General features: G+C 38.2%; 1 protein-coding gene across 4 annotated transcripts in view; it reads left to right on the top strand.

Annotated features, from left to right (window-relative positions):
- Positions 1-21,498, top strand: part of PTPRK (protein tyrosine phosphatase receptor type K) — a 502,788-nt gene that overhangs the window by 439,157 nt on the left and 42,133 nt on the right. For 2 of the 4 annotated variants that reach the window (XM_036248313.1, XM_036248312.1), the window contains exon 14: positions 20,077-20,215. In XM_036248313.1, the coding sequence (XP_036104206.1) occupies positions 20,077-20,215 (139 nt within the window). The remainder of the gene's footprint in view (positions 1-20,076; positions 20,216-21,498) is intronic. The other 2 variants (XM_036248314.1, XM_036248315.1) reach the window with 1 other exon arrangement.

Below are 21,498 nucleotides of genomic sequence, written 5' to 3'. Positions count from 1 at the left end.
TACAAAATCTGTCCAGTGTGGCAAATGAGACTCTCTGTCTTCTCTTATCCTTGCTACTCAATGTCATCTCTTTGGCCTCTCACCTGTGGAATTCTCTTGATTACTTAAACCGTGCACCTTGAAAAACACTCTTTAAAACACATTGGAAAGCACATAGATTTTAGTCGGCTGAACAATAATCACCCAAAAATATCAAGTCCAAAGCCCTGGAACCAGTAAATGTTAGCTCATAACAAAGAAGAGTGTTTGCAGATGTGATGAAGTCAGGGATCTTGACTAGGGGTGATTATCCTGGATTAACTAGGGGAGCCCTAAATCCAACCACATGTATTTTATAAGAGAGAGGCCGAGGAAGATTTGACATGCAGAGGACCAGAAAGCAGTGTGACTACAGAGGCATTGTATGCAGTGGTGTGACCCAAGTCAAGGAATACTAACAGCCATCAGAAGCAGGAAGAGGCTAGGAACCTATTCTCCCATAGAGTCTCGTAAGTGGCACCTTGATTCTGACCCAGTGACACTGCTTTTGGATTTCTGGTTTCAAAACTGTCGGAGGATGAATGCATATTCTCTTAAGTCGCCAAGTTTGGTAAATTTATTACAGTGGCAGCGGGAATGAATATGTAGATGGAAAATTATTTTATGATTTTTTTCTCTCTGAGGTGTAGCTGTGTGGTCAGCATTTTTATCTTATTTGAGCAATGATAGAGCCAGGGTTTTCTAATCTACAAACCATTGATTTTCATCTTCTAACTGTGTTTACTTATTCTTCCTCTATAAGTTTCATCTCCTTTGAGGTTCAGCTTAAATAACTTTGATATAACAAAAGTTGAAGAAAACAATTTTTTTTGAATCAGAGACTTGGAATACGAATTCCTAGACACTAATGAAGAAAAACAAAACTCGGCCTCATAGGGAGAGGATGTCTAAATGAAAATGTTTGTTGTCAGCCAGGTTCATACATGCAGAATGCATAAGTCAGGTTCACTGTCGGGGATTTGGAAATAGCTTGAGATAATCTAATTTCAAAAGGATTGGGAAATTTCTTTAGCTTTGAAGAATTTATTCCCCCCATGTCAAAGATATACTAATTATACTGCAAAATAAACTAGCGCTGTGTGTGACCTTAGATGAAAATGGAAATATTGCAGTTTACATTTTATTTTTTTTGTGTGTTTATTTTATTGGTACATATTAATGAACTGCAAAAATATAGTGGCGGTGCTGCAAAGTCTACTGATAAATTCTGGGAATCTCCGTAGATTAATTAAAGTGTAATTCTGGTTTTGTACATTAAGAAAATATTAAATTATTAATTTCAGTACTTAATACTGAATGTATTATAAATACAAACATATAATAGGATCCATTAATTTTTTTCCTTAAAATATTCCTGGTAAACAAGAGGATTCGTATCATCATGGTTTACTGATGCTATAGCAATATAATCTTATATTGAAAACATCATCTGTTAATGCAAGTAGCAGTGGTCATGTGCTCGGAATAGATATTCAGTTGCTGAAGTACATGGAGATGTGATAGTATAAGATTTGTCCAGATGTTTGCACAGCCCTTACAAGGAATTATTTTAGGTGTGTTTATATGGCTCGAAATGTTGTTTTTTAAAGGATTGAGTTACTGGTATGACTTGGAATATTTCAGCAGCTTTGACCTTCAGGAGTAGGTTAAATGTCTGCTTTGAAAAGAAAAAATATGGTGGACAGAGACTAAAATCTGTGAATTATCTGATTGCTCTAATGGTATGCTATATTTGTAAAAATAAGAGATCAAATAGTTCTGTTTTTAAATATACTAGATGAGAAGTGAGTTCGTTTCTTTGTTTTAATTGCATTAAAAATACTTCTCAGCCATGGCCAGTTTGGCTCAGCGGTTAGAGCGTCGGCCTGCGGTCCGGAGAGACCCGGGTTCGGTTCCCGCTAAGGGCACGTACTTCGGTTGCAGTTTGTCCCCGGCCCTGGTTGGTCGTGCGGGTGGCAGCCACTCGATGTGTCCCTTCACATCGATGTTTCTCTCTCTCTCTCCCTTCCTATCTCTCCCTCCCACTCTATCTGTACAAAAAAAAATGGAAAAAAAAATATCCTCGGGTGAGGATTAAAAAAAACCACAAAACTTCTCAGCTGTGTTTTAATGGGAAACCATAGCAAAATATAGAACATGAAAACATGCGAGGTGCAAATTTTTTGGTGAAGATACTATGAAGAGAAGTGTAATAGTCAGGGCTCTGCAGAGATACAGAACCAATAGGAAATATAGATACAATATGTTATAAAAAATTGAAATTGGTTCACAAGATTATGTAGGCTAGGAAGTCCCATAACCATTGTCTGTAAGCTGGAGACCCAGGAAAGCCAGTGGGTTAGCTCCTATTTGAGTCCAAAGGTGAGAACCAGGAAAATTGATGGTATAAAGCCTTGTCCCAATCCAATAGCAGGAGAAGACCTATGTCTCAAATGAGCAGTCAGGCAGAAAGGGGGAATCCTTCCTTCCTTAGCCTTTTTGTTCTAGTGGACTGGATCAGATCCACTCACGTTGGGGAGGATCACCTGCTTTATCTGCTGCTTCAAATGCTACCCTCATCTGAAAACACCATCACAGACATACCTAGAATAACATTTAACCAGATACGCAGGCACTCATGGCCCAGCTGGAGTTGACACATAAAATTAACTAGCACAGGTAGTAAGGGAAACGGGGCAACACCACGTCTACAGCCTAAAGAGAGTAGAGGAAGTTCAGAGGGGATGAAACTGTGAATCTAGCTTCCAGAGAGGTTTGATGGGTCAAATTTGACTTGAGGAAGGTGTGCATTCAACGTCAGGAGTTAGCTCATGCAGGGGAAGACTCCATACAGAACAACTGAGTGAGTCTGAGGTCGCCAGGTGCTCTCTAAAGAGTGGTACTGGTTTCCACATCCATGTTTAGGTCCCACAAATTCCCAAGAGCGTGGTGACCTCTGATCTCAGATAGAGGCTCTGGGCCTTTCTCTCAGATCTTAATTGGAACACTATTAAAGGTAAGTGCCCTTTCTGTCCCTATCCAGAAGTGTGTCTCTTTACTTAGCCGTGCAAAACAAACAAAACACTTGCTCTGACTGTGATGTGCTGCCTAATTCCCTGTAACTTCTCAGGTGAATTCTAGAAGTTTTCAGAGATTGGTTAAAATGTAGTTCTAGTTTTGGACATTATGAAAATATTATCACTTTTACAATTCGAGACTAAATATATACCTTCCTTGCATTGTAAGTGTATAACAGGGAACCCTTAATCTTATATTTTTTCTTTAAAATGTTGTTGGGGAACGAGGATTCCTAAGATCATAGTTTACTGACCCACTTGCGTAGCCTTGTTCACGAAAATGAAGTGAATCACGCACATCCCTTCCCAGCCATGCACTTACCTCGTTTCGTTCCACCGGGCCAGTGGTTCACACCACACATAGGCTCTGACTCCTACTGGCATGTTTTTGGCCTCACTATTTAGTAACCTCAAACTGACCCATTTCTACTGTTTGTTAGTAGGTGAACGTGACCACAGCTGAGCAAAGAAACTTTTGTACTACCTGAGACCTGCCTGTGCACAAGGAAAGTGTCACACTCATTGTCAATGCTAATTCATTCCTGTTAGAAGGGGGCAGGGCCAGCTGTCCAGTGCCCATTTGGACTGAGTTCCTTTGACTCTGGGTCCACTTCTGGTGAAAGAGAGGAAGGTGGAATTTTGTGAGTCAGTCCCTCCATAGAGACTGCTTGGCAACCACAGATGCAACGTGGGCGTGCAAGTGGGAATAGGGAGCTGTGGAAGGCACCTCTCCACCCTGCTGCTCCTGTTTTCTGCAGACACAGAAGGTGGTTCAGGAACATCTCTTAGATCTGCTATGATATGAACAGGAGATGGAACATCATCTGAAGGAAATGAAAGAATCAGAATAAAAACTAATCTAAGAACGTTGGAATAATTGTTCATATGAACACATGATACTATTATTAATAGTTTATTGACTATCTTTCTAGAGATCTCTGTTTCTCAAATCAACCTTGGCTTTTTCTATTTTAGTCTTTGCTTTGCGACTTTTGCCTTTTTCTTTCCTCCTGCTGATTCTACTACTCGGTTCACCACAAGTCAGAGAAGTTCAGTATTTTTTAAGCAGAAAAATGTAGGGAAGATAGTATTCTATAATATGTTTTCAATCTGTGTCAGAGCAGTGGTATCAAATAGCTAAGGTTGGGCAGGATTCTGCACCTGATCTGATGATGTGTACTTTTTAGAAGGGCACAATTTTTCTTTAAAAAGCTTGGCTTTCTATACCCTGAATATATGAAAACATATTAGGTTTAGGGGGGTTGAAAAAAATGATTCTCGTGCAATCTAAAGCTCAGTAAAGCAAGCCCATGAGAAGGCAAGTTCACGTGGATGTTAACGGAAGAGGAACTGGTTAGCATCATTCAGGAAAGGTAGGTGTGGGAGGGGTTACTGAGGACTGGAAGCCCGGCTCTGGGATCTGGTGATGATCCTGGAAGACAGTGCCTCAGAGATCTTTCCAGAACAAATGCAGGCTTGTCTGTTTTCTCCATAAGAGTCTTTGACAGTAGCAGGACTCATTTGAAGTGAGGAGCTAAGAAGCCAGTTTTGAGGAAGTCAAAGCAGAAAGTGGAAGAAGCATGTGAACAGTGAATTCACTGAGCATGGAGGGAACTGAACAAACAAATACACTAAAGATCAAAGAAAAATGAAAGCACTTGTTTGAAGGCTTCTGTGAATTAGATTTTAGAAGAAAAAAAAGTAGGAGACCAAAAGTTGGGATGGCAAGAAGACAACAACAACAACAACAAAAACCCAGTGTTTTAAGAATTGGTTGCAGTAGGGACACAGGAGAACAGGGTACTCACTGCTCAGCAGGATAGCACTGGATGTGCCACTCAGTGATGGGCGTTCGTGTGGCTTTGCGTATAGTAGGCAAAAGGTTAAGTAGCCTATTTGCATTTACACTTTAAAACCCTATTTTTCAGACAGCAGCATCCATATTGTCAGTGGTTCAATCTCTAACGTAACTGAAGAATTTGAAGATCAAATTTTTCCTGGATCACTACTGTCTGCTAGAAAGTGGAGTTGCAGGTGCATGCCCACAAAGAAGAAAGATAGGATCAACATCAGCAACAAACCTTTATGAGCTTTCTTTAGTATTTTCTCATTTAGCCCTGGCTGGTTTGGCACCACGGTTAGAGCACTGGCCTGCGGACAGAGAGTCCCGGGTTTAGTTCCCGCTAAGGGCACATACCTCGGTTGCAGTTTGTCCCCGGCCCAGATTGGGGTCGTGTGGGTGGTGGCCAGTTGGTGTGTCTCTCTCACGTCGATGTTTCTCTCTCTCTTTCTTTCCCCCTCTCTTCCTCCTGGTCTGTCTGAAGATAAATGAAAAAAAAAATTTTTTTTCTCACTTAATCCTTAGAATATGTGTAAAAGAATATCATTGCCCCCATTTTAGACAGATGAAGAAACTAAATTAGAGACTGCCTTAATATTGTTTGGAGGAACCAGATTAACAAATGATTCTGAGTTCCAGCTTTTCCATGATGATGTAGCTTAATGTCTGAGTCCGTGTAATCAGCCTAAGGGTGACCTCAAAAACCCTGCTCCTCTGAGACTCCAGCCAGCCTCTAAGAAGCCTCGATTTAGAGGACAGATCAAAAGAGAACCAGTAAGTGCACAGGAATTCAGAAGAGAGTGGGACCGAAGGGCTGGAGACCACGTCATTGACGAGATGCTATTTCTTGTGTCACGGGTTCTGTTGAGACAAGGAGGGCAGCTCTGAGTGTACAAACAAAAGATTCGTTACCTAGAAGTGGACAGAATGAGTCAGTTAAAGTATCTTGGATGTAAATGATGCTGGATATTTTGAAAAGAAGAATTCGTGAAATGTAGCCAATGCTTAGTTTTTAGACTATCAAGAACCATTTTAAAATGTGGTTCCTGTTTTCTCATTCAAAGGCCAAAAGATGTTTTAGGATTAAAAACCAATCTCACATTTTAAAACATTTATTAATCATTCAGACTTTGTGCTAAATCATCATGGAAAAGCTGGAACTCAAAATCATTTTTTAATCTGTTTCCTCTGAACAATATTGAGGCAGACTCTAATCTAGTAAATAAACACCTGTGAAAATTGCAGGCAACCTCTATCAATATGATTTAAACCACGTTGTGTGTTCTCCTGAGATGTGCCAGATTAATGAATTATCCAAGCCTTGGTGGAAAATGACCTGCTGAAAAAGAAAGTGGAATTCATAACTAAAAGCAGCTGATCTTAACCCCTCATCTTGCAAATAAGGACAATGAAACTAGCTTAAAGGGAATTTATTATTTTAGATCACATCACATTCTTATAACTTGAGCTTCATTAATGGTTTTGTTTGGTTTATATTTCTTTCTCTAATATTTCAAATTATGTCAAAGTGTGTGTGCGCGCGTGCGTGTGTGTGTGTGCGTGTGTGTGTGTGTGTGTGTTTTCATTTTCTGTGTTTTGAGTGGCATGTTGGGATGCCTGGCCCAGGTCTGGCTTCCTGAATTCTGTGCGAACAAAAATGTCAAGTGCATTTGCCTTTTAATTACATGCATTGCCTGGGTTTTAATATTCCAGATTTTTCCCTGAAGAAGACAATTTCTTGATCCTGAAGTTTATGAAAAGAAAAAAAAAATCACTCACATTATCATCAAGTTGTTTTTCCCCCAATAGGCCCAGATATCCGCATTTATCCGTTCATAACATTTCCCTCTCGGGTTCAGATTTAGTCTTACAGCTTACTTTGCTATTATAGACACTGGGGGTGGACATGTGATCCAGCATTGGGTACCTATCCCTGTTATTTCTCAGCAATCTTCCCCTCAGTCTCGTTTACTCTTAATAGGCGATTACTACTTGGATGTCCCACGTGACAATCAGTGTATGGGAGATATGTCATTCCTTATTATTTCTACTTTTCCTTCCAGTTTTGCATCCAAGCCGGCCAGCACAATATTCCCCAGGGTTATGGCATTATATTGTCTGTCTTATTTTTTACTTCCCCAAGGTAATTTTTAATTTTACTTTATTTTATTCTCTGATCTCCTTTATTACTTGAGGTTAAAAACAATAAAACAAAACTTTTTGATCAATAATACAGCTCCATCACCTCTGAACTCTCTTTAATGTTAGTACATGGACAGACATTGGAAGCATTTGCTGTTGATCTGATACATCTCAGTAAAAAGCTACACCATCCACCTCCATATTTTCTTTAGAGAATTCTTTCCTCACATTTGAATCTAAAGAGGTCACCATTGTGCTTGGTCTCATCCCCTATTTTAATTCAGATGATCCTTTTTTACTTATGTATCACCTGTTTTACAACACAAACCGTGAACTGCATGAGAGCAGAGATTTCTCTCTTGTTCAGTGATGATGCTTCAGAGCCTAGAAATGTGCGAGGCACATGGCAGGGGCAACAGATAATTTATTTCTTAATGAAAGGAAGGGAGCCTATGCCTTCTTCATGCATTTAAGGTGGAACATGAAATTTATATATTCCTTTTTAAAAAAAAATATAACTTCCTCTAAGAACCTCCCAGATTTCATCCATCTATCCACTCATTCCTGCATTTTTTTTTAAGAAAGGCTTTGATACCACTGTCAATTTACTTTTTTCTTTTTCTTTTTTTTTAATCCTCGCCCGAGGACATTTTTCCATTTTTTGTTCAGATAGAGCGGGAGGGAGAGAGAGGAAGAGAGAGAGAGAGAAACATCGATGTGAAAGGGACACATCGAGTGGCTGCCACCCGCACGACCAACCAGGGCCGGGGACAAACTGCCACCGAGGTACGTGCCCTTAGCGGGAACCGAACCCGGGTCTCTGTACCGCAGGCCGACACTCCAACCGCTGAGCCAAACTGGCCAGGGCTACTTTTTTCTTTACTTTAGGTAGTGATTGAGGTTGACACCCCCCTTTCCTCCCTTAATCCCTTCCTGCCTTCTTCTCTCTGAGTAGACAGTGGTAAAAATATTGCTAATCACATTTCTCCCAAGCAAAAGTGTCAGAGGGGAGTCAGGAACATGGGCTATATTTTTAACTGTGTCAATAACTAATATCGTGGCCATGATAAAGACATTTACCTGCTCTGACTTAATCTTCTTTATCTGAAAATCACAGTTGGTCTTTGGTGTCGAGTGATTTTTAAGAAATGTTTCAGGATGTTAACAAACCAGATACACTTTTATCCCCGGTACAGGACCCCTTGTTGTGCTTCTTTCTAGTACTTGCCATATTCTGTTGATAAGCACAGTTATTTAAGTGCTTATCTCTTTTCTAGATTATGTACGTTTTGAAGGAAGAGCATCTGTCATTTGGTTTGTAGTCTATTACAGTCTTTTGTACCCCTGAGATAGTCAATAAATATGTGGTAAATAAGGAAAAGTAACTTTAGTATCTCTGTATTTTTAGAAATTAGACTTCTCTCTATTTGATGCTGCTTTTTTGAACTTATTATCTGTGGTTCAGAAACCTAGATTTGTAAAGAGAATTTCATCTGAATTATAGGTACACTAATACTTACTGGAGCCTTATTGTATATATCAGATATTGTCCTAAGCACTTTATATATTCTAACACATTTAATCTTAAGATCAACCTAGGAGGTAGGTATCATTATCATTTCTATTTTATCAATAAGAAAACTGAGGAACACAGTAGGTAAACAATTTAAGCTCACTTGGCCAATGAGTGGTAGGGCTGGAACTCAAGCCCATATAAATGGTTTTGTTGTAACAAAAACATGATCAGAGTAACTCCCATTAGTATATTTTTCTAGATATGTTGACATTCTTTACCTATTGCTTTCTGTAGAACAAATTTTTCTTAAAGCATAATTATAGATACCATATATCAGTTAACTCCAGACTTAATGTCTTTTGTTTCAAAAACATTTAAACTTTAAACAATATATTTATTATGGTTGATACATGCTTTTATTTATGTAACACACTTTGACAAATGAGAAACATTTTTTTTTTTGTTTTTTTTTTGTTTTTTTTTTTTTTTATCCTCACCCGAGGATATTTTTTGTACAGATAGCGTGGGAGGGAGAGAGAGGAAGGGAGAGAGAGAGAGAAACATCGATGTGAAGGGACACATCGAGTGGCTGCCACCCGCACGACCAACCAGGGCCGGGGACAAACTGCAACCGAAGTACGTGCCCTTAGCGGGAACCGAACCCGGGTCTCTCCGGACCGCAGGCCGACGCTCTAACCGCTGAGCCAAACTGGCCAGGGCGAGAAACATTTTTTATTTGTCACTTATTTATTGTTCTAAACTGTTGGTCACTATATGTATGTAAATCATTGGACATAAAAAGATGATGAATGAGATTATATCTCTGCCTCAATTAGCTCCCAAACTGGTATTGGTTCCCAACTTATTGAAAAATATTTGCAACACAATTTTACATGTTGTAGATTGACAAATAATTAACTGATGTTTTAGAGGTGAGAGGGTAGTTAAGGATAAGGCCTTGGGAAAAAGAAAAAAATAAAATCCCATGATCTGACGTCCACTGTGGAAGCCGGCAGATTAGCTGCTCTGAGAAACTCTGAGAACAGTCCTACCTGGGTAGGACATGCCTTTAGATACTTTACTGTCCTCACAGCACCTCTGGGAAGTCTCTGTTCTGCCTCTTCCACCAAAAGGTGGGTGACTGGAGCTGAGAATGGGAATAGGCAGAAGGAGGGATTGGGGGTTTCTGAAGGGAGATGCTGTCAGGCTGGTCATAAGGGAGTTCGCCATAGGGTGGTCCTCTCCAAGGCTGCAGAGGTAGTCTGGGCCCTGTGGTGCTTCATGGTTGCTGCAGACATTAGTGCAAGTTCTTTTTTCAGATGAAAGCATGATTAATTTCGGCCCACAGGATTCCCACAGATCCAGAATACAGAAGAACGTTGAACAAAATATTCAGAGAAACAAAGTGCAAATCATAAAGATGAGCAAGATGCTCTCAGGAGTAACTAAACAAAGAACCATTTGCCAAGAACCAAATGAAACTTTTAGGAAGAAACAGCATAATTGTTCAAATTTTTAAAATAAGTCTTAGGATGAACTACATAGCAGCTTTGACAGAAGTAAAGGGACAATTTGTCAGCTGGACTTTAATCTGAAGAGGTTACCCACGGCAAGATATAAAGATGCGCCAAGACACTTGAGAAGAAGGGGACGGACGAGGCATGGGAACATGCCCATCGTGTATTACAACTTATTATAGAGCTATAGTGAGTTAAACCATGTTACATCAACACAGTACATGTATTGCCTCATGGAAAATAATGTATAATCTGGAAACTAAATTCATGCATTTATGTAATTTTGATTCAGGACAGAAGTGGTTTTGAAGATTATGGATCAATTCAAAAATTGTCCACAGATAACTAGATATTTATTTGGAGGGGGAAGCTTTCTACTGTATATCATACTCAGAGAGCAATTCTAGATGGATCCAGGATTAAATATGAAATGCAGTTTTAAATATTTAGAGAAAAAAAGGAAACGTTGTTATGAATTCAAATAAAAAATGGACATATTTGACTTAATTAGAATGAAGAACTGCTAGTCATCAAGATACCATAAATAGAAAAACTTCCGGTCAAGATGGCGGCGTAGGGAAACGCAGTATCGCGTTCTCCCACAACCACATCCAAGTTACAACAAAACTACAGAACAACCATCATCCAAAACCGCCTAAAATCAAGCTGAATGGAAGTCCTACAACTACGGAAGTAAAAAAAAAAAAAAAAGCAGCTACATCCAGACCTGTAGGAGGGGCGGCGGCGCGAGGGGTGGCGGCAGCAGCGCCACGGGCTGGTCCCACACCCAAGTGTGGCGGATAAAAATCAGGAGGCTCCCGCGGCTGGGAAGGTCCTTCCTGAGGACTGAGGGGTCCCCGTCCCACACCAGGTGCCCTGCTCAGGTTTCCAGTGCCAGGAAGAGAAGTCCCCATAACTTCTGGCTGAAAAAACCAGCAGAAACTGAGGCTCAGGGAGGCTGAAGCGGCTGGAGCCACAGGCAGCTCCCTAAAGGGCCCGCGCACGGACTTATCGGACTCTCTCCCTCTAAGCTCGGAGGGGAGGCAGCTCGAGGGGCACCAGAGAAATACAGGGAAGAACTGAGCTGTTTGGCACTGGAGCGAGGGCTGGAGAGGGGGCTTTCTCAGGGACAAACGTGCTGTAAGAGGCCTTTGTTCCTTTGGTGAGCCCTTCCCTGGGGCGGCAGACAGTCGCCATATCTGGGACTCCAGCAACCTGTCTCACACTGGTAGCCCCGCCCTGCTGACTCCCTGAGGCCCCGCCCCACCCCGCCCCACACAACTTTCAAGCCCACCCAAGCTGTTGCTACTTGCTTAACCATAGGATTGGCCTGTCTTGGATCCTGCTTCAGGTTTTTCCTAAATTCTTTCAAACGAGCAGCATCGGGTCTCAGCGAGCCCCATACCTCTCATTAAGTAATACACAGAAACAAACACAGGGAGGCAGCCAAAATGAGGATACAAAGAAACAGGTCCCAAATGAAAGAACAGAACAAAACCCCAAGAAAAGAACTAAGCGAAATGGAGATAAGCAACCTAACAGATGCTGAGTTCAAAATACTGCTTATAAGGATGCTCAATGAACTCAGTGAGGGCCTCAAAAGCATAAAAATGTACCAGTCAGAAATGATCGCTGCACAGTTAGAAACGAAGGAGGCTTTAACTGAAATAAAGAATAATTTACATAGCTTCAATAATAGAGTACGTAAATCCAAGGAGCAAACCATCGATTTGGAATATAAGGAAGCAAAAAACGCCCAACCAGAACAGCAAAAAGAAAAAAGAATCCAAAAAAATGAGGATAGTGTAAGGAGCCTCTGGGAAAACTTCAAGCGTGCCAACATTCGCATCTTGGGGGTGCCAGAAGGAGAAGAGCGTGAACAAGAAATCGAAAACCTGTTTGAAACAATAATGGCAGAAAACTTTCCTAACTTGGTGAAGGAAACAGACATACAAGTCCAGGAAGCACAGAGAGTCCCAAACAAGATGAACCCCAAGAGGCCCACACCAAGACACATCATCATCAAAATGCAAAAGGTTCAAGACAAAGAGAGAATCCTAAAAGCAGCAAGAGAAAGGCAGCTAGTTACCTACAAGGGAGTTCCCATTAGGCTGTCAGCTGATTTCTCAAAAGAAACTTTGCAGGCCAGAAGGGAGTGGCAAGAAATATTCAGAGTGATGAAAACCAAGAACCTACAACCAAAATTACTCTATCCTGCAAAGCTGTCATTTAGAATCGATGGACATATAAAAACTTTCCCAGACAAGAAAAAGTTAAAGGAGTTCATCACTACCAAACCGTTATTATATGAAATGATGAAGGGTCTTTTTAAAGAAAAAGATAAAATGTATGAGCAAACAAAATGGCAATGAATACATATCTATCAACAATGGAATCTACAAACAAAATGAACAGGAAGAACAGGAACATTCTCATAGATACAGAGAACATTTTGTTGGTTGCCAGTTGGGAAAGGGGTTGGGGGAATGGATGAAAAAGGTGAAGGGATTAAGAAGCACAAATTCATTGCTAGACTGACAAACCTCAAAGGGAAAGGGGTTGGGGGGGGCGGAAATAAACCAAAGAACTTATATGCATAACCAATGGACACAGACAATAGTTTGGGAAAAGGTGGGAGGGGGGCGGGAGTGGGGAGGAGGGGGTCAATGGGGGGAAAATGTGGAACATCTGTAATACATTTTACATCCAACAATAAAGATGTGGAAAAAATAAAAAAAATAAAAAAATAAAAAAATAAAGATACCATAAATAAAATGAAAGCCACCCTTAGAAGGTATTTGCAGCACATATAACTGACAAAGGGTTATTATCCACATACAAAATATGTCTATAAACCAATAAGAAAAAGATGAAAACCAAATAGAAAAAGGGGGGGGGGGGTTGTCAAAATTGTGCTCTCAGTATTTCAGAGAAGAAATTGCTGTCAATGTTTTAAATAAGTGTCTCAAAAGACCATTTCAGTAATAAAAAGCATATTAGGCATTATTTTCTACCAATAAATTGGCCAAAATGTCAAAGTCTGATAATACAGAGTGCTAAGATGTAATTTAAATGGAGTTTAAGTACACTGCTGGTGGGTATGTAAATTGGTAGCAATTTTTCATTATCTTATAAAGTTGACTATTTGCAATCATACAGTAGTTGCCCTCAAATCCACTAGAAAGGACTCATGGGGCCAGTTTGCCAAACCCTGAAATAGATCAAGGAGTATCTGAGTATTTGGGAAGGGTTGGTACTTTCAAATGATGAGGCTTTATGGTACCTTAAAGAAATCATCAATAAATGAGATCGAAAAGGTTGATTAGAGCCTAGTTTTGGAAAGCCTGTATGTCATACCAAAAACTTTCACCTTTTCTGTTGAATAGAAAGCAGTTAAAGGAGTCATTTAATCACATTTGCATTTTAGGAAACTCATTCTGGTGATAATATAGAAGACGCATCTGTGGAAGGTCTATATGGGAAGTCTCAGTCAATAGCAAGTTGACTGGGTCTTGACTGGGGCAATGAGAAGATGCATGAAGAATTAGGAATTTCAGACGTAACTCAGCAGAAAGACTCAAGTGTGTTTGAGAAGTAAGAGAACACACTAAGGCTCTGTTTTGCCCAATTGAATAAATCTAACTAAATGAAAAGCTTAATGAAAAATTCATATGTAAAATAAAACATTTGCCCTTCATTAAGTTACTATGAAGCAAAAAGTAATAATATTTTACATGTTTTTTAACCTTTAAGTACATTCCTGCAATGTGATAGCTACTTTATTGCCTTTGCAAAGAGTATTTTTATCATTTCTTCAGGGATTTTATGTAAGTTCTGAACTGCAGTTTTAAAACCAAAACTAGTTGAGGATCTAAGACTAGAAAAAGATGCCTTAAGCAGTAGGAAATTCATTTTAAACATTTGTAATATTAATCCATACTTGTATTTCACCAGTGTTTAAAATATTTCATAATATATTTCTGCACTGTTATTTTCTACATCATACATTTTTAGGTAATATTCATATTGTTATTAAAAAAGAATAAACTATGTTCTAGTTACTCTTCAAACAAAATATGTGACATATAGCTATTTTTATTTTCTCCAATATAAATCTAGTAGAACCTGCTTTTGTTTTTTTTTTTTTTGGTCAACAATCTAAGACTAGACAAGTTTCATAAGATTGTATGACATGATAAAGCAAAATTACTTCAAAAGATTATTGAGTTAAATAATACATGTTTCATGATACCCATAGTCGTAGAAGTCCAGTGTGGCAGACTATTTAACTAATAACATGTACTTTACAAAACTCACTATTATATATTTATACAATAGACTGCTAAGATTTTTTAAAAACTGTTTTTCAGTAATGTCACTGCTCCTAGTCATAATTTTTACTTTTTATATGATGGACCCAAATAGCTAACACCTCCAACTGGAACAACATCTGCTACTACTTCTGTTACCAGTGTTACACAGTTTATAAAAACTGTTCTCATCATTATGTCACTCAATATCCCAAAAGCTACATATTATAGGCATTGCTACTATTTTCATTTTACAGGTGTAATATTAACTGTAAGCAACGGTAATGTGCTCATTGTCACACAACAAAGAAGAGAAGGAACTGAAAATTAAAATAGTATCTTCTGATATTGAATCTCGTACACGTTCTGTGATGCTAGAATATTCCTGCACTTTGGTTTGGGAGTATATGGTGGCAGGTGGTGGAAATAGTTAGCTTTAGGAAGGTATGGCTAGCACAGTGGCTTGAAAATTCTAGAGACAATTTGGGAATGTTTGTATCAAGTTCATTTTAGGCCAATATCCAAAACAATAAGACACACCTCTGATGTTTTATATGGCAGTACCATCAACCATAGGCAGCCGTAGTGTCATTCTTTCATTTATTTCACCAATAGTTTTTGTGCTGTTGCTCCTTTCCAGGTCGACTAGAAATACAATGGCAAGAAAAATAATCACAGTCCCTGTTTTTCGGGACATTATCTTAATTGTGGTGGAAGCCATCGGAGGGCTCTAATCAGTGCAGCGACGTTATATAGTTGAGATCTTAGAAATACTATGCCCTGCACAGTGAGTTGTGATGTGGAACAGGCAGAGAGTGCAGCCATGGTATAATCTGGGTGTGATTGATGGTGACCCGAGTAAGGTAGTAGCACTGGAGATAGGAAGAAGTAGAAACAAGAGGCATTTAGGAAGTAGTAGTATTTGGTAACTAGTTGTACGAGAAAGAAAAGTGACCAGATATCCCAGTTTGCCCGAGACAGTTCCAGTTTTTGCCTTTTGTCCTATCGTACTTATTGAGTTTCCCCTTTCTCTTTCAAAAACTTTCCACACTATTGTCTGTGTCCATTGGTTATGCATATAAGTTCTTTGGTTTATTTCTTCCCACCCCCCCCCAACCCCTTTCCCTTTGAGGTTTGTCAGTCTAGCAATGAATTTGTGTGGGAGGGGGGCGGGAGTGGGGAGGAGGGGGTCAATGGGGGAAAAATGTGGAACATCTGTAATACATTTTACATCCAACAATAAAGGTTTGAAAAGAAAAAAAAAGAAAGTGAAAAGAGAAGCCACAAAAAAAAAATTATTTTGCTTGCCCAGCTGGTGTGGTTCAGTGGTTGAGCGTGAACCAAGAGGTCACTGTTAGGATTCCCAGTCAGGACACGTGCATGGCTTGCAGGCTCCATCTCCTGTAGGGGGAGTGCTGGAGGCAGCTGATATTGAATCTATTCTCTCTCATCAATGTTTCTATCTCTCTCTCCCTAAAAAATAATAATAATAAATTAATAAAAAACGTTAAAATTTAAAAAAAACAAAAACAAAAAAAAGCATTCCAATGATAATGTACATGTTAATCCTGGAAGTAAAGGAGAGAGAGGGGGATTCAAGAATGGTGCCCAGATTTCTGGCTTGAACAACGGGAACAGTTGTGCCATTGACTGAAAGGGATACACGGGAGGGGCACCAGTATAAGGGTACGATGATGAGCTCAGATTTGGAGATGGTGTATTTGAGGCTCGTATTGGAGTGAAGACATAACAATAATGAGATAAAGTCGTGGGTCGAGAGTGGCGGTGAGAGCCCTGCTCCATGGTTAGAGATCCACTGATTTAAGAGTGGTCAGCATGGATCATGGATGGCAACTGATGGGATGGAAGTAGATGAATCACCAAGCCAGAAAGAACGGACAACAGTGACCAAAGATCCAGGACCCTAAGGAACTCAAAGCAGCATTTATTTTTTAAGGGAAACTCGGAGGGGCTCACAAAAGAGATCTGAAAAGGAGAGGCCAGAGTCATGAGAAAACTGGGAGATGGCCAAGTACGGAAGCCCCGGGAAGGCGTATGGCCAGAGGGAGGCAGTGGGTAAATGAGGTGAGAAGGTGAACATCGAACTCAGTAACTAGTAAGCGATTAGACACATCGGTGAGAGTGGGCTGGTGGCACTGGGGGACATAATCCCAGTGATAAGATTTTAAGTGATGATTGGGAAGTGAGTGTGAACAATTTTTCATAATTAATTATAACTGGAAGGAAAGAAAGCATCAGTGAACTATCTGCAGGACTGTACAAGATGATGGTGCCTCTAAAGCTATTGTGAGATTACCTAATATATTGTACTTAGAGGCCTCCACCTCTGATATTCATCATAGAAATGGAAAAATGTTTTTGTATGATTACAGCTATCAAATAATTTTACTTATTAAGTAAAGTGTGAGGCATTTGTGTAGCTTTTTTTTTTTTTTTTAACCGATATGTTTTAGGGAAATTATTTTTAGGGACTGGGAGGAAGAACCCAATTTATAAAGTTGCTTTAACTATTTTTATAAAATATTGCCTTAGTTTTTTTTCTCACTGTCCAAAGAATGGTGCTGCTCTTGGCTCCAGAACACTGGGGACTCTCTGAATGTTCTCTGACAGATAAAAAGGTAAAGATTTATGGTGCAGGAAAGCAGTTCTGAAAAAGGTGTGCTCCGCATTGCCTTGGTGTATATGCATAAATTATAAACCGGGCTCAGGGGTGCAGTCACTATAATAGCTTTTTGCTCCTTTTTTTAAAAGAAAATAGAAAATGCTTACTTAGGGGCTACTGCTGTGTTTCTATTAATGAATCTTCTAAGCTTGAATAATTGTAAAGAGGATATTTATATTCCTTGGTTCTATTAGGCCAAGAACTTAAATAAATATGTGTGATTAAATTATGCAAAGTAATACATTTATGCAGACATTAATTGAATATGGTCTTAATAGTCATTGTAGTAGTGATAATAATAATATATTTCATAGCTAAAGACTTTGAGAAGGATTCACAACCAAGGGAAAACAGTCACTAAATCGTATGTTTTTAGAGAGTTCCATTGGCCTTCTGTATTCAAGTTTAATAACGATGTTGAAACATTGATGAATGACTCTTTACCTAAGAACTGTAATCATGACACAAAAGCCCCCTTACCTAACCCAAATGAATGCAGTTGTTTCTGGTTTTTCTTTTTCAACCATTTGCTGAATATTGCAATCTAGTGTTTAACCAAGACATCTGGACTATGATTTTAAATAACACTGTTTTGCATAATAGATTATGAAGTTATTATCTCCTGAATACAGCTTCAAGGTTATCAGCTTCAAGTACCATTGGTCAGAAATTCACTTTTAGATTTGGCTTTTCATTCCCGGAAATATTTTTAAATTTATTCATTAGCAAATCTATCTTATTTAGAAAGACTATAAAAGGTGTTTTTCATCCTCTGAATTTGAAATTGTTTACCCATCACCTTCATGTCAGTTTGGTTATTTAATCACCAAACCCAACCAGCATTAGGGCTGGCTGTTCATACTTCACGATGAGAGTTTATGTTTGCACCTGTGTATATTGTGAAGGTTGTTGGCTTCCATGGGCTTAGCAGTTCTGAACATTCTTATGAAAACATGCCACTTACAATGAGGATTTGTTGCCTACACCGAAGTTTTTTCTAGACAGTTCTATATCAAACATTCTGTCTCTTTCTATTTCAAGTGGTAACTGTGTCAAACCAATCTTTTTTGACAATTAAAAGCAATATTGTTTTTAGCTTTGTATGCAACTTTAAAATATATTTCCTGCCTTCATTGTGTGTATCTATTTATTTTTTAAATTTTTATTGAACTTATTGGGGTGACATTGGTTAATAAAATGATATAGGTTTCTGGTGTACAATTCTAAAATACACCACCTGTGTATTTCTAAACTTGCTCTTGGGAAGAGAGATCACCAATATATTTAATACATGGTTTGATGAACTGAACAATAATCTATAGTTTGAAATGTGGTGAACATTGAACTACCTCTATTCCTAATTAATGAGGCTGGAAATTCCCTGAAGACCGCATGTGTGAAAAGTGTCAACAGGGAAGGAAAACCCCCTGCTGACGGGAAGAAACACGCGAAAACTTGCTTTTCCTATTTGCGAATACTTACCAAATACTGGTCCTTGAGGGAACATAAACCGATCCCGGCGAAATGAGAGAAGTTCGAGTTATAGTGAATGGTTTTACAAAGTTAGCTGTTCTCTCTAACCCTTTTTTTCAAGCTGTGTTTCATACTGGTTTCACTTTAAGTTACCATTTTACGAAATGATATTAATATGAGATGCCTTAGTTCTTATGTTCCTGGCTGAAAAAATGAAAAGTTACCAAATTTGTGTCCGTCCCCTTTTGAGTGAAACTGGCTGGTTGGAAACCTGAGCAGATATTTAGATGTGAAGAACGGAAGTTAAAAGTGGAGGTGGGGTGGGATAAAGAAGCCAAGGCAGAGAATCTGAAGAAGAAAGAACTGGAAGGACTAGAATGTAGAAAAATAGATTATTTTAAAAAGGGAATTAGAAAAGTATTTATTGGAAAGCTATGAGGTTAGCTTCAGGGTTGCATTTGTTTGTTCCTTCAGCCATCCTCCCTTTGAATGTGTGATGGGGGCTTCGGGCAGTTTCGCAGGGTGCTGACTCCTATGAATCACCAGTGCTGGGCACACACATTCTTTGCAGGGGGGTGTGGAGACACTGTGACTGCCGCTTCAGGTGACAGAGATGTGTTAGATTTTTCTTTGTTCTTGAGCAATACGCAGTCCATTCTCATCTTTCTAAACCTCAGTTTTTATACGTAAAATATAGATAATAGGTAAATAAGGTATAAGGAAAATGGATTCAGAGGGTTATTGATTACAGATTATGATTCTAATATGTGTGTATATGGGAATAGTGCTGGCATTAAGAAAGAAAGAAAGTGAAGATAGACAAACATGTTTCTTTATTTTTAATTTTTTGTTTAAGATTTTAACTTCTGAAAGTTTTGTTTTCCAAGTTTATTATCTGGGTTTTATTTGTTAGGAAAATGTGAAATATTTCTTGATGTTCCTGTTTTACCTTTGTTATTGTCTTTATTCCCCAAACGAACTATTCATTTCAAATTTTATACATCAAATTATAAACTCACACCTTCGACAGACTAGGCATTCATTTAACTTAATCATGTGTCCCAGACAAGTGCCATTGACACTGTCTTAAAGGGCCAAGCATAGCACCCTGCACTGGAGGAGAGGAGTTTGCTGACTGAAATGATAAATAAATGAATCTTTAAATCTGACCTCATCCCTTTTCCATGTACTATCTGCTAAAAATCTTGAGTTCTCAGTTTTAAGAACATTTGGAGGAAAAATCGTTCACCATTTCCTTTGATAATTAGATCTATGTGTGTGTGTGTGTGCGCGTGTGTGTTAACCCCTATTCAGAAAGCTTTGCCCTTAGCTTGACCCTAAATCTCTCATGCTGTATGTACTTTAGCGCACTTCTGTATTTATATTCTCAGGTTATTTTATTCAAATAAATTCAACAAGTTGCCTTTTTGTAGTAGTTGTGCATTTTCCTTTCTGTGATAATTAGCTGTTTTTAGTAACGTATTTTTTTGGTTCATTTAGCAGCAGCAACAGAAGAACCAGAAGTAATTCCAGACCCAGCAAAGCAGACAGACAGAGTGGTGAAAATAGCAGGAATTAGTGCTGGGATTTTGGTGTTCATCCTCCTCCTCCTAGTTGTCATATTAATTGTAAAAAAGAGGTAAGGCCTAATTTTGTTCTGTCCCACTCACTTATCATTTATGTCACTAGATTTCAAATATGTTTTTGTTTCTTTGAGTTCTTTTAAATTAGAGAATTGAATTTAGGAGAAGAATTTGATTTAACCATAATGTCAGCATGAATCCATTTCTCATGCTTCTAAAATAAATTTTTATTGGTTATTTGCAGTTTAACTTCAGATATAAATATCTACTTTTTGCCACATTAACCTTGAAATCAATGTATGAATTTAAATTTTTCAAATGCAAAGATACTTGAGATATTAATTTATCTTGTCCTTCAAGTGTTATTTATTAGGAATGACAAAATAAGGATATATCATAATACTTGGGTTATGGTCTATGAATTATTTTGTACTCTCTTTTTATAAATATCGGCTTTAAATAAGATATGAGAAGACAATAAACATTATATTGTTAAGTTGTATATTAAATATTCACTATTTTGGCACTTTAATATGAAAAGTCAAGTTTTAAAAAATTGATCATTAGCCTTTTTTAATTTATCAACTAATATCATCTTCTGGAATTATATAAAGATATTAATACCCATTAGAATTTAAAATGAACTCTAGTCTGGAGATTAAAGTATACCCCTGCTGAAAAACATTTCAATGTATACAGTTTTTATAATTTGAACTTTTTTTTTAATAATACATCATTTTTTGTCAAGCATTGTCTTAAACAGTAATACAACTCGTCAGTCCTTCCAATCATATATTTTAGATAATACTACAATTGGGAAAGACTTCTTAAAAAACATCTTTACATGTAGAATACAGCCCGAAAATAATTTTGCGTATAAAAGTGTTTGTTATTTATGAATTATATTGAAAAATATGATAAATGATGTTGATTACATTAAATCATACCATTATGATTAGTATTTTGTACTCAAATCATTACCCATATATATAAGATTCATACTACATGTTTAACGATTCCGTCAGAGTTTATTTTAATGTATTGCCTCTTTACAATTATTCCCTGGAGATATATATGTTGGAGAAGACACATCTGCATTAGAAACATTAGGTATGCATTATAGTGTTTTGTGTTAAATTAGCTACATACGTGCTTTTCCCAAAAGTGCTTTCTCTTTTTGCTGCTGTCTACCTCTGTGGTTGGAAAATACATATTTGAGTCAGGAAGATTTAAGTATTTTAGTAATACAAATTTGCTAGTCAAGATCAATAAAGCCATTGGATATAACCTCCAGATTGTATGTCTCCATTTAGTGTAAATTTATACTTGGAGGGTTAAC

The sequence above is a fragment of the Molossus molossus genome, unplaced genomic scaffold (assembly GCF_014108415.1).
Source record: "Molossus molossus isolate mMolMol1 unplaced genomic scaffold, mMolMol1.p scaffold_m16_p_8, whole genome shotgun sequence".
NCBI lineage: Eukaryota > Metazoa > Chordata > Mammalia > Chiroptera > Molossidae > Molossus > Molossus molossus.
The sequence above is the reverse complement of the archived record's forward strand: the minus strand, read 5'-3'. Positions and strand labels throughout refer to the sequence as shown.